This window comes from Quercus suber, unplaced genomic scaffold (genome assembly GCF_002906115.3).
Source record: "Quercus suber isolate HL8 unplaced genomic scaffold, Cork oak 2.0 scaffold_28, whole genome shotgun sequence".
NCBI classification, from domain to species: Eukaryota; Viridiplantae; Streptophyta; class Magnoliopsida; order Fagales; family Fagaceae; genus Quercus; species Quercus suber.
Genome location: NW_027069493.1, coordinates 1204230 through 1216858, shown reverse-complemented (window position 1 = coordinate 1216858; position 12629 = coordinate 1204230). Strand labels below are relative to the sequence as shown.

The window sequence follows — 12629 nt, the reverse complement described above, 5'->3', positions numbered from 1 at the left end:
AAAATTTAAAAAAAAAAAAAAAAAAATAAAAAAAAAAAAAAAAAAAAAAAAAAAAAACCTACATAATGGTGTGAGATGTACTCCATGCAACTAATACATGAAAAGTGGGGCACGTGTTACAAGTGAATTGATAGCAGAGCTTTCACATCACTTTAAAATTTTTGAAAGAGTTATGTAGAAGAGAACCACTTTGCATTACTTAGTTAAGTGTCTAAAGCTACCTTGGGAGTTAGAGTACTCCTTTTGAGTTTTGAGGTGAGTTTGGGGCTTACACTTAGAAGACCTTCATCTAATCTTCTCCTTCTCCTTAGCATTTTCCATCACAAATAAGGATAATTCCCTTTCCCCATTTTCACTATTAGTTTAAGTTACATATTCAATTGTTAATCTATATCCAATTATTCATGATTCTGCCTATTTACATATTTTACAGTATCATAAATTAATTTATTTGATTTATGCAATGTGCACTTACAGTATGGACAACAGGACAGAAGAGAAGAGGAGAGAGAACTAACTTTCTATTATATATTACAGCCTAAGAAGACGGATTATGGAGTCAAAAAAATCTGTTCAGAACCTTTCTAAAACAATTCATTCCCTACTAGGACTAAAGGCACGTTTTACTTCCACCTGGGTCAAGTCAGTTTGTGACATAATAAGAAACCTACCACCTGAAGGACCATCCATTGAGTTGAAATCTGCAAACTTAAAGACAAGTGATTCTTCTGGAAACAAAGATTTGGACAGTGCAATTTCAAAGATTAATGGTAACTCCTTTCTTTTAATGTACTCAGATGTATCCCTATGTGTAACAGTGCACGCCTGCAGATGCATGTGAAAATTTCACCTTCTCTCATCTTACACTTCATAGTAATATGCCTATAAATTTTCTTCTCTCATTAACAGATGAACTTGCTGCCTTAACGTCCAACATAAATCAACTGAATACTCAGAGAAGGCAAGTCCTCGATGAGTTTCTAGACTTGAAAGGTTAGTCATCTTCAACTAAAATTATTGGCTATTTTCTAGACTGAAGGTATGTAAATGTTTTTGTACTTCTAAATGGTCGAGGAAGGGATTGGCTGATTGCCATCTTCCAAATCATAAACTCCAAGGGTCATCTCAGAGAAGAAGGTACCGGTCCAAGGACCAAAGTAGAGTTTAGTATTATCAATTCAATGAATAATAGGTTGCACTCAACCTGAAAAATCTTTGTAGCTTCTTTGCTGGAGACACCAATATATAGCATTAATATGCTCACCAAATTTTCCACTGCAGGGAACATTCGTGTATTTTGCCGTATAAGACCCATATCAGAGGGGGAGAATTTTGGCCATTTTGGCCTGTTGTAGCTTTGGATTCAAGTAATGTTCTTCTAAGGCTTACAGATAATAAGAGTAAAAGTTACAGTTTTGACAAGGTTTTCCATCCAGGTTCATCACAAGGTGCTTGAAGAATATCAAATTTTTTTGTCATTTCATTTCTTAGCATGGTTCAAAATAAACAATAAATTTTTTTGATATGCACAAATATACAATCAATATCTTATGTGCAAATAGCAGATACAATATAGTCATTTGTTTTGAGACCAAAAATTGGATTGACAATTTTCAGATGAAGTCTTTTCCGAAGTTGAACCAGTCATTAAATCGGCACTGGATGGCTACAATGCTTGCATTTTTGCATATGGGCAGACAGGCACAGGAAAGACTTTCACAATGGTAAGGAACATATTATACCATGGGCTTATTTACACATTCTCAGGAGTCATTACAAGTTAACTCATAACCTAACCAAGCAAGCATGCTACAATTCAGGCTTAAATGGCACCAAAATACTGCAGACTTGGTGCCCTAAGACTTTGTGTCAAGCACTGATCTGGCTTTTATATATATATATATATATATAACTCAAATAAATTATCACTTTTATGGCTTATAAAGACAAAAGCTTTGGTGTTTCTATCATAACACACGAGCTACCTTACAAATGAGTTAGCATTACACACTCTGTAGCTTTAAATCAATCAAGGGTATCTCTGAATTCACTTACTCTGACAATACCTGTTGCTGATAAAAAATCACAGGTTTATTATTATAAATTATATATAAATATATATATATATATATGTGTGTGTGTGTATGTGTCTGTGTGTGTCATTAGTTTTATTGTTATTATTATCGATAAGCTTTACACGTACATTGTGATTCTTGAACCCATAATCTTACCTTCCATTCCATTATTATGAGTGGAAGACCTGCCAATAGAGCTAGTGCTATTGGCTTTATATAATTCACTAGTATGCATAGAAGAATTGCTCATTATTTGAAATTGACAATCACCTTAATCAAGAAGGATTTGCACTTATCAAAAAAGAAGGATTTGCACTAGCTAAATATAGGTCAAATGTTAGAGAGCGTAATAACACAACATCAATTGTATTAGATGTGTGTATCGGGAGATGGAAACAAGAAACAAGAAAAGCCCAAAAATTAATGGGTGGAACTTGAACTTGAGCAAATAGTTTTATTAAAGATGAATAGTTAAATTGACACTTTCTAGTATTTCCAGGAAAGACATCCAAAATTTAAATCATTCTCTCCATTTACCATTTTTTTTTCTTTTGAGTCTCATGAAGAAACTATTAGTGGAGTTTTTATTCTTATGTTGTACTCGTTTTTCCTAAGGGAGGACATGGAGACCAAAAGAGAGAGGTGGGTGGGTTGGTGGGTTGCTTAGGAAGCTTATAAATTATAATCTTAAAATGTAAGTTTTTGCCAAAAATCAATCTTTTACAGTTGAGTATAGAAGGCTTAAAAGTTAGTGCCACTGGATTATGCTGAGTCAATAAAACTGAGAATAAGCAACCAATGGAGACACAAAAGAAAATATATATGGAGAACAAAACAATCTGAACTAAACCGTGTGAAAAGACTCATCGTAGTATAATTGGTGTGGAAACTAAGAAACAGTAATAATATACAAGAAATTGTAACTATAAGATTGTTGAGTAGAATTGGTGAATGAAGCTAGAGAGAGAGTACCAGGAATCTGGATGAAGGCTTTAGCAATTCAAAGCTCCTCCATAGCTGAATTGTTGAACTCTAATCAAGCCCTCCTGGACCATGACAAGGTCAAATATGGCTACAAGAGAGCCCCAACCAACTTATATCTCATACAGTCAAAACCTTTGAATGAGCAAATGCCCATTTCAAAGAATTTGGAATACAATATTATAAGCATAACAAGGGAAGAAACAGGTGAGAAGAGCAAGAGAGTGACAGTGTGGTAGTTGTTGAAATCTCATACAAGTGGTACAATGCTGAAGAAAGAATCCATGTCTCTAGTGTTGAAAAGCCATTTCAACACGTAGGGAAAAAGCCTAAAAACCTTTTCTTTAATTATTAAGGTATCTCTGATGAAGAAGCATCAAGTTAAGCCCACATTTCTTTCATATGTTATTACAGATAATCATTGTTCGATTCCTGCAGCTTCTTGACAAAAATACCTTAGGCTTTTCCTTGCATGAGAGAGAGAGAGATGGGGTTGCAGTTGCTGAGGGTCCCATTGTGGATTGAAACATGAATAATAATTTTTTTTTTAATTTTTTTTTCACTCGTCTCTATGGGTAGAGTAAAAGAGCCTTAACTTCACTTTCACTGACCCTGAAGAATAATTGATCTGCCATTAATAACTTGTAATTAGAGCTCACCAACCATTAAGGCTTCCACATTCTCTGTCGTCCAATGGGATGGTCTAGTATTTTATGTTTACAAACTACGCCAACATAGACCAATCGATGGACCAAAGAAAATTCTGTTCCATCTTACGATGATGACCCGAACAACAAGAAAATAATAATAATAAAGGTCCAAATTCCTTTTGAAATAGATAACCTTGATGAATAAATAATGTGTACTTGCTTTTGATATAGTACTATTGATATCATGGTAGTGGTGTGGGTGGGGTGACAATTCTTATATCTTCTTGGAAAAATAAGCCATTGCTTTAAGTTTAAACATAAATAAAATGTTCACTAAACCTATTCTTTCTTCTTTCTTTCTTTTTTTTCCCCACTTCCAAGCATTCAAATTCTTGTTAAAAAAAAATCTGAATCAAATATTAAGGATGGAGAGTTTGGTGAAAGGTGAAAGGTGAAACATGTTTCCCTCTTAAAAAAAAAAGGAATATTTTCAACAGCGAATAAATAGATATGTCTTTTGACTCCAAAAAAAAAAAAATCAATGGCAGAGGAGATCCCTCAAATATTAACAATAGAAAAGATATATAGATAGATATAGATGAAACATGTTTCCCTCTTAAAAAAAAAGGAATTTTTTCAACAGCGAATAAATAGATATGTCTTTTGACTCCACAATTATTATACTCATTGGCAGAGGAGGTCCCTCCTATATTTTCAATAGAAAAGATATATATATATATATTTTTTTTTTTTTTTTTTTTTTGAGAAGCAAAAGATATATATATATATAATTAAGCTAATGGACCCTTGATTTAAAAAAAAAAGGTTATCATCATACATTTATGTAAATGACTGATTTTTTTTTCTCGTATTATTCTAATGTCATACATAGGTCAAAGTGTATCTAATGTATATGTTCATAGAACTTTTTAAAGTAATTAACAATACCCCCCGCCACCCTACTTTTTTTTTTTTTGGTACTTGGAGATAGTATTATTGTATTTTTTTTAATTTTTTAATATTAGGTGTTCCTTCTCCTTTTCATGGATTGGTACTTTTTAAAAAACTATACGCAAAGGAATGCTCTAATTTTTCTGTTGTGACTTTTGATTGATTAAGATATTGTATTAATATGCAATTTTCCAATGTTCAATTTTAGATATTATGCATAAGAAAATTTGGTTTTTTTTTTTAGGTTATGTTATGGTTGATGGAGGGCTTATGACAACTTTGACCTCACAATATTGCTATACATTTTCAAGTTAAATTTTTTGTCTGCATTGCTACATATTAATGAATTAAAAAAAAAAATCCTCATATGATTTTTATTTCATTTTAAACAACCATTGGTTTCTATATTTTTCATCATTAGAAATCATTTTGATTTTTTTTACTGTTTATTTTCACGTTTAATTTGTATGTTATTATAAATAGTTAACATTGCAAATTAAATAATCCACCTTTTTTTTTTTTTTTGAGAAAAAGGTAAGCGAAGTTTTTATTAATGAACAAACTACAAAAAAAACAACCAAAACTCAGGTAGAGCTTTCACCCAAACCTCAGTATCTGTAGATAAAACTATTTTTTTTTAGCTAAACTATGAGCTAATCTATTTCCTTCCTGCCTAACATGTTGAAACGTATACCTTCTCAACATCCGACCCAAACATTTACTCATCAATGATATGACCAAACAACAAATTACAAGGGCCTACTCGTTGCAAAGCCTTAATAACATGAAGGCAATTCACTGCCCTCCAAGCTGCCAAAGCCTCCTCCATCTCAACCGACTAGACTTGACCCAAATTCTAACATAATGCCACAATGACTTGCCCAGAAAAATCTCGGTAAACAACACCAATCGCAGTTGAACCTGAATCTTTGGAAAAAGTACCATCAAAGTTGGCTTTGTAGCAATCTTCAGGCAGAGGAGACCAACACACCCTAGGATGAGGATTTGGTGCACAACACACCTGAGAATTCACGTCCCAGTACTCTGCCACTAGCTCCCTTGCTCTATCACACAGTTCATGCAACGGCCAAACAGGTTGACGTTCCTGCATCCGATTTTGAAGTTGCCATAAACACCAAGCCACCGTGGCAAATTAAATAATACACCATTTGTTTGATTACACCATACATTTCTCTAAATATTGGTATACTTGCTCAAGCAATGTAATACAATATTTTTTTCAATAGATACAAAATAATAATTGGTTTTTAATGTATAACATAGAATTGTTTAAAAAAATGAAGAAAAATATATAATTTGTTTAGATTGTGATGAATATCACCAAAAATCTCCTAATGGTACTTCTTTCTAATTTATTGGTGAATGTGAGGACCTAATTTGGGCAGTAAATCCACTACGTGAAAGGACTCAAGCCCAAGAAGCCCAAAACAATAAATTTATAGAGAATGATTTGAAAAACTGGGTTTTAGTTTATCAAACGAACATTGAATTAGATTCAAGTAAGAGAATGAAAAGAAGTAGGATTATATTGAAGAAAAAATAGTCCTCGGCAAGATCTGAGGTGAACTGTTCTTGTTTATTATCCTCAAATTTAGTTACAAGTTTGATTTTTGAATGCTACAGTGTTTTCCCTCTGGTCTTCGATCTCCTTTCTATGAAGGACCTCTCTCCTTATGTAGCTCCTTCTAAAGCATCTTGATCTTACTCTTGTTGATCACCTACATTACTACTTAAGTGCTTGTCCCATCAGACACCCTCTCTGGTTGTATAGGCCTTTGTGCAGCCAACTTTATACTGTTCAGAAGTCTTATCTACATTAATGCAGCGAGAAAAGTAGCTGCAGAACATTAAATGCAGTGGTGACAGTTTTCTTCCTAAGATATCTAAAACATTCTCTCGGTCTAATGTCTGCACAATGTCTATTCATACCGACAGAACTTTCTAAGAGATTCTCTTCCAAGGAGACGCTTATCCTCGGCTCATCTCGCTGAGCTTTTATGGCCAAAACTAACTCTTTTATTAGTTAATACGGTCTTTAATAACGGAGATTCTTTCTCCTCGGACTAGTCCTGATCCTCGGCTTGGGCCATAGGCCCAATGTACAAATGTATAATGGACTTCCAGGCCTAATATCCCTACAGTGAATATTTCCAATAAAATTTATTAAATTTGTTTATTGGTTGATACAATTATTGATTATTACTACCTTTTTTTTCCCTCTCTAATTTTAGAAGTGTTGACAAAATATTTTGTCATATGAAAGTCATGAAATTCACAAAATTGTGTTGATAAAAAAACTTTTTTTTTTTTCTAAAAAATTTATTATAGAACTAAAATTTAATATAGAAGACTATCAACAAATTTGAGTAGTTCTTTTTCAACCATTTGGTTTCAAAATATTGAATAAGTAAGCTATAAATTAACTTTTTACATTTTATTATATTGCATTGGAGTCATGCACATAATAATAATAATAATAATTGTGGGAGGAAACTTAGTCTCAAACCCCAAGAAGGAATTGTCCTCTTCGAAAATGGCTTTGAGCCTTAATCCTCAAGGTTTTGCTCAATCCTACATCGGAGAGATACGCCTCCAACTCATGCATTATAAGGCTAAGACTAAGACATGAGTGTACCACTACTACACATGTGTAGTAGTGGTACACTCATGTCTTAGGCTCAAGCTTATAAGGCATGAGTGGGAGGCATCTCACTACTACACGTGTAGTAGTGGTACACTCATGTCTTAAGCTCAGGCTTATAAGGCATGAGTGGAAGGCGTCTCTCCCCGATGTGGGATTAAGCAAAACCTTGAGGATTAAGACTTAAAGCCATTTCTGAAGAGGACAATTCCTTCTTGAGGTCTGAGACTAAGTTTCCTCCCACAATAATAATAATAATAATAAAAGGAGTAGCATAGGTAAAACAAATGCAATAAAATTTAAACCCTTTGATAATAATTTTTATATTTCTTAGGAAATACATATAAAACAAAATACTTTGGGTGTCTAAAAGAGTAATATTTATACATTTAAAAATAAATAAAAATTTGGTCCTATTCGGTCCACTTCGGTCTTATTTGTTCTTATTCGGTCCACCTTGCTCTATTCAGTCCATTTTGGTAATATTCAGTCAACTTCTTTTCAGTCATATTGGGTCCATTCTATCCACCTTGGTCTTATTCTGTCTATTTCAGTCTACTTTGGTCCACTTCAATCCTATTTGGTCCACATTGGTTCTATTTAGTCCTACTTGCTCTACTTTGGTCTTATTCAGTCAACTTCAGTCCTATTCAGTACATTTTATACACTTTGTTCTTATTCAGTCAACTTTGATTCTATTCTATCCACTTTGGACTTATTCGGTCCATTTTGTCCACTTTGGTCTCATTCGGTCCTATTCAATCTACTTTGGTCCTATTCGGTCCAATTTGATCCAATTCGGTCCACATCAGTCCTATTCGTTCCATTCTGTCCACTTGGTCTTATTCAGTGCTATTCAATCCACTTCGGTCCTATTAGCTCTACTTTGGTCCTGTTCGGTCCATTTGGTCCTAATCAGTCCACTTTGATCATATTCGGTCCATTAGGTCCCTTAGTATTATTTCTGACCTTTGATTCTGTTCTTTGTATTTTCTGTATATGTATTTGGGTAACAATCATGTTCTAAGTGTCGAATATCTTCCTTATTTGTTGGATGGAGCACCTTCTCAAGTTATTGACTTTCATGGTTTGAGTAGGAGCTGATAATCTAATCCCGATGGAATTGGCATTAAAGATAGTTAGTAAAATTAGAGCAAATGAGAGATTTGCAGTGTATATTATCCTACCAATGTGGCCTGAGAGTAATCCGGCTTCTGCAGCTATGCAAGAAATTCTCTTTTGGCAGGTAATATGGTTATTGCCAATGAATTCTAGCTCAAAAGACACCTCCACCCCTTGTAAGAGCAAGGTGAAAGGTGAGGTCGTAGGTTCAAGACCTATCAGGTGTGTGTGTAAATTACCAATAAAAAAAATATGATTAATTAATTTTAGACTATAAACTGGAAATTTTGTTGCATGACTTGGATTTGGTCCACTTCGGTCCTATTTAGTCTATTCTGTCCACTTTGGTCTTAGTCGGTCGATTTTGCTTCTATTCGGTCCTATTTTGTCCACTTTGATCATTCAATTCTATTCGGTCCATTTTGGTTTATTTCGGTTTATTTGGTGCATTAAGTCCATTCTTGTGCACTTAAATAATGGGAAAAGATAGGTTTGTGTTGAGAGTACCTATTATAAATTCAAATTTATTTGAAAAAAAAATATATATATATATATATATATTTCAAACTCGTTATATATATCTAAAATTTTAAATATAACATTTATTTTTGTTATGCTTCTATTAAGTCACATTAACATAGTATTTTTGTCCACTTTAGTCTGACTAAATTTAAGTAAAAGTCTTTCTAAACATGAAGGCTATGAATATAGAAATGTAATATTTAGGCAATTACTTTTTTTTTAATGTCATTAATTTTAAATGAATTGCATGAGGTTGATTATAAATTCGAATAAAATATATATAATTTTTATTTAACTATTGAATACAATGCACGGGATAGTGACTAGTAAATAAATATATATATCAAACAACTTTGTATATGAGCAGATGGAGTCTTTTGCTCATGACATACAGAATAAAGGAATTAATTACTATTACTAATGATAATTTAAATATAATGTATACAAAATAGATGTCAGCATTTTTTATTAAAAAAAAAAATCCAATAATAATATTATTTAACGAGTTTTTTGAAAGGTTTTTTTTTTAATAATTCAATATTTAATTTACAATGAGAAAGAAAGAATTTAAATGTTGAATATCTAACACCAAAATGTGACAACCAATTAAAGTATAACTGCATAAGGCTCTTGACATATGGAGTAATAGAGTTAGTAATCACGTTATCAGTCTACTGTATTCGCATTGCTTGTACGGGCCTTTTCATGATAGTAGGGTTTAGTCAAAGTTAGGTTCAACAAATTAGCCCACTTGTTATCAATTTGGGTCTAGTTTATGTTTCTTTTGATGGCAGGCCGCAGGCCCAAGTCTTCTGCACTTGTCCATCGTTTTTCTTTTGCTTGTGCTTGAATTGTTCCATTGATGATTGATCAACCATTGACTATTGAATAATAATAATAAGAAGAAAAACAATGACTTTGTTGCATGATAAGTATATTCCTTTTGGGTTATTATAAGATACAACTAATTTATTTTATTTTTTATTTTTAGAATACTAAGTATTTTAACACATACACAGGAGAGGAAATGAAATATTAAAGAAATTGGCAATCAAAAATAGATATAATCAGTTTTCCAGTCCAAAATACTAGTGTTTAAAAAAAAAATTTGAATGCTAAATTAATTTACAATATTCATCCTAGTGTCTAAAGATAAGTAGCGGATTAATCTCAAATTAATTAAGATTTTAATTACATCATTATTTTTGTTTGGTGTACATTGTAAATGTCCCCATATATAAATATATGTATATATATAAAAGCAGAAACTTCTTATGAGAGAGGATAAGGTTCTACCATGTGACACTTTATATGAATAGTATTTCATTTAGCCTTTCACCTCACCCTATCTTCTTATTAATGACTAGTTTAACCCATAACTACAAAAGATTATGAGATTTGTTTCCACCCCTCTTCCAACTTGTTGAACTCTTCCACTTTTAATTTCATTAAATTCAAAAATGAAAGGTTTTCTCCATTCAATATTAGTTTTTCAAGTTATAAGTTATAACATCTGTTATTTTACCACTGCACACATTTGGTGCGATAGTCACTCCACAAGTATAAGTACTTGTGGGGTGTGGGGAGCAGGGGTCAGGATTTAAATCTTCAAAAAGGAGCTTCACACATATATATACACTTAGATTATGCTAGAATAGAAATTTTATCTTATATAAAATGGGTAAAATATCATTTTCGTCCCTAAACTATCACAAAAGTTCGTTTTTCGTCCCTAAACTTTCAAAAGTTTTATTTTCGTCCCTAAACTATCACAAAAGTTCGTTTTTCGTCCCTAAACTTTCAAACGTTCTATTTTCGTCCCTAAACTTTTCCAAACGTATTGATTTTCGTCCCTCCAACATCAGCACTCTGTCAAGCCACGTCAGCACTCCGTCAGAACTTTTGAAAGTTTAGGGACGAAAATAGAACTTTTGAAAGTTTAAGGACGAAAAATGAACTTTTGTGATAGTTTGGGGACGAAAATAGAACTTTTGAAAGTTTAGGGATGAAAAACGAACTTTTGTGATAGTTTAGGGACGAAAATGATATTTTACCCAAATAAAAAATAAAAACATGTGTTATTTTATGGGGTTTGGTTTACTTCCAGTACTTTTTAAAAATGAATCTCTTTTTGTTTTAATGAGAGACTGCCATATCATTCACTAACTAAATAAAATGTGGGGATTAAAACTCACTATCACTTGCCATTTGGTGCGATGGTCACTCCACAAGTATAAGTGTTTGTGGGGTGTGAGGGGTAAGGGTCGGAGTTCAAGTCTCCAAGAGGGAACTTTACACATATATACACTTTGATTAGGCTAGAGTAGAAATTCTATCTTATATATATATATATATATATAAATACATATGTTATTTTATAGGGTTTAGTTTACTTCCAGTACTCTTTAAAAATGAATCTTCTTTTATTTTAATGAGAGACTGTCACATCATCCACTAGCTTAATAAAATATGTGGATTAAAACTCATAACTACTTGCCATTGTATATTTAAAATAAAAGGACATGTCTAGTTAAAAAAGTACTGGAAGTAAACCAAACCTTATTTTATATATTCCAGTTTCACAAAATATTGAAGGGCGAAGAGAGAGAGAGAGAGAGAGATGAATATGATCTAAACCTCTCAACAACATTGTCAAAGCTTGATACAATGCTTCAACGACATTTGAGGTTTCTAAAAGGTATGTTTAGGGAAGACATAAAGCCTTTATATTTGTTATTTGCGTTTATTTATATTTTTGGGAAATGCTTAATTTTTGTAAGCGATTTAGATACTCTGATGTATGTAAAATTAAATTTAAGATATGAAATAGTATAATTTTGAATTTCTCTATTCAAAAATATCTTGGCAATGCATATTTAGTTTTGCAAGTTAAAAATTATAAATCTTAATTTTTACATGTTCAGTCTTCAAAAATTTACGTGTTTTCTTTTAAAAAAAGAAAAGAAATACTCCTGAAAAAAGAAGAAGAAATAATAAGAATTTTTATATTGAAAATGTCAAATGTAAGAACCAAATATACATTTACACTTCATTTAAAAAAAAAATCAATAAACATGTAGTGGCATTTTTAGGGTCCAATTAATTATAGTTACTTATATATGGATATATTGTATTACAATTTTTTTCTTCAATATTTTAGTGACATATAATATATAATTTAAATTATTTTTTCAAATATTATAACATATATGCGTATTATAAAATAATTAATAACAAACATGCATGTCGTGTAGGACATCTACTAATTTAGTATAAGTAGCTATGCATTATAAATTCCAGATAGCTGTATTAGCAAAAAAAAATTGTTGTCGAATAATGGACTTGTGTTTGAATCTCGCCTACGTAAAAAATGAATTGATTACTTAGCATAATGATATAGAAAAATTATGATGAAGGTAACATCATAATTTATAGGTTCAAATCAATTGCATCTATTTTTAAAAAAAAAATTAAAAATAACTAACTACTAATCTGTTAATTTAGACTGTGGAGTAAATCTTGCAAATTAATCACAAATTAGGATGTTAATGCACGTTGAAACTGTCCAGGGTTCATGGTGGATCAATAATTCAATGATAGAGTACATAATAGAACTTAGTGCCCTTTTGGCCAGTATGAATTGACAATTGCAAAAGTCATTGTCGA

General features: G+C 31.9%; 1 protein-coding gene across 1 annotated transcript; it reads left to right on the top strand.

The window, feature by feature from the left end:
• Positions 1 to 273: 273 nt before the first annotated feature.
• On the top strand, positions 274 to 1820 carry LOC112036052 (kinesin-like protein KIN-14T). The gene is made up of 4 exons (XM_065769928.1): positions 274 to 770; positions 910 to 993; positions 1282 to 1448; positions 1618 to 1820. The coding sequence occupies exons 1-3, from the start codon at positions 554 to 556 to the stop codon at positions 1353 to 1355; spliced, it is 375 nt and encodes a 124-aa protein (XP_065626000.1). The 5' UTR covers positions 274 to 553; the 3' UTR covers positions 1356 to 1448; positions 1618 to 1820.
• Positions 1821 to 12629: the final 10809 nt, after the last annotated feature.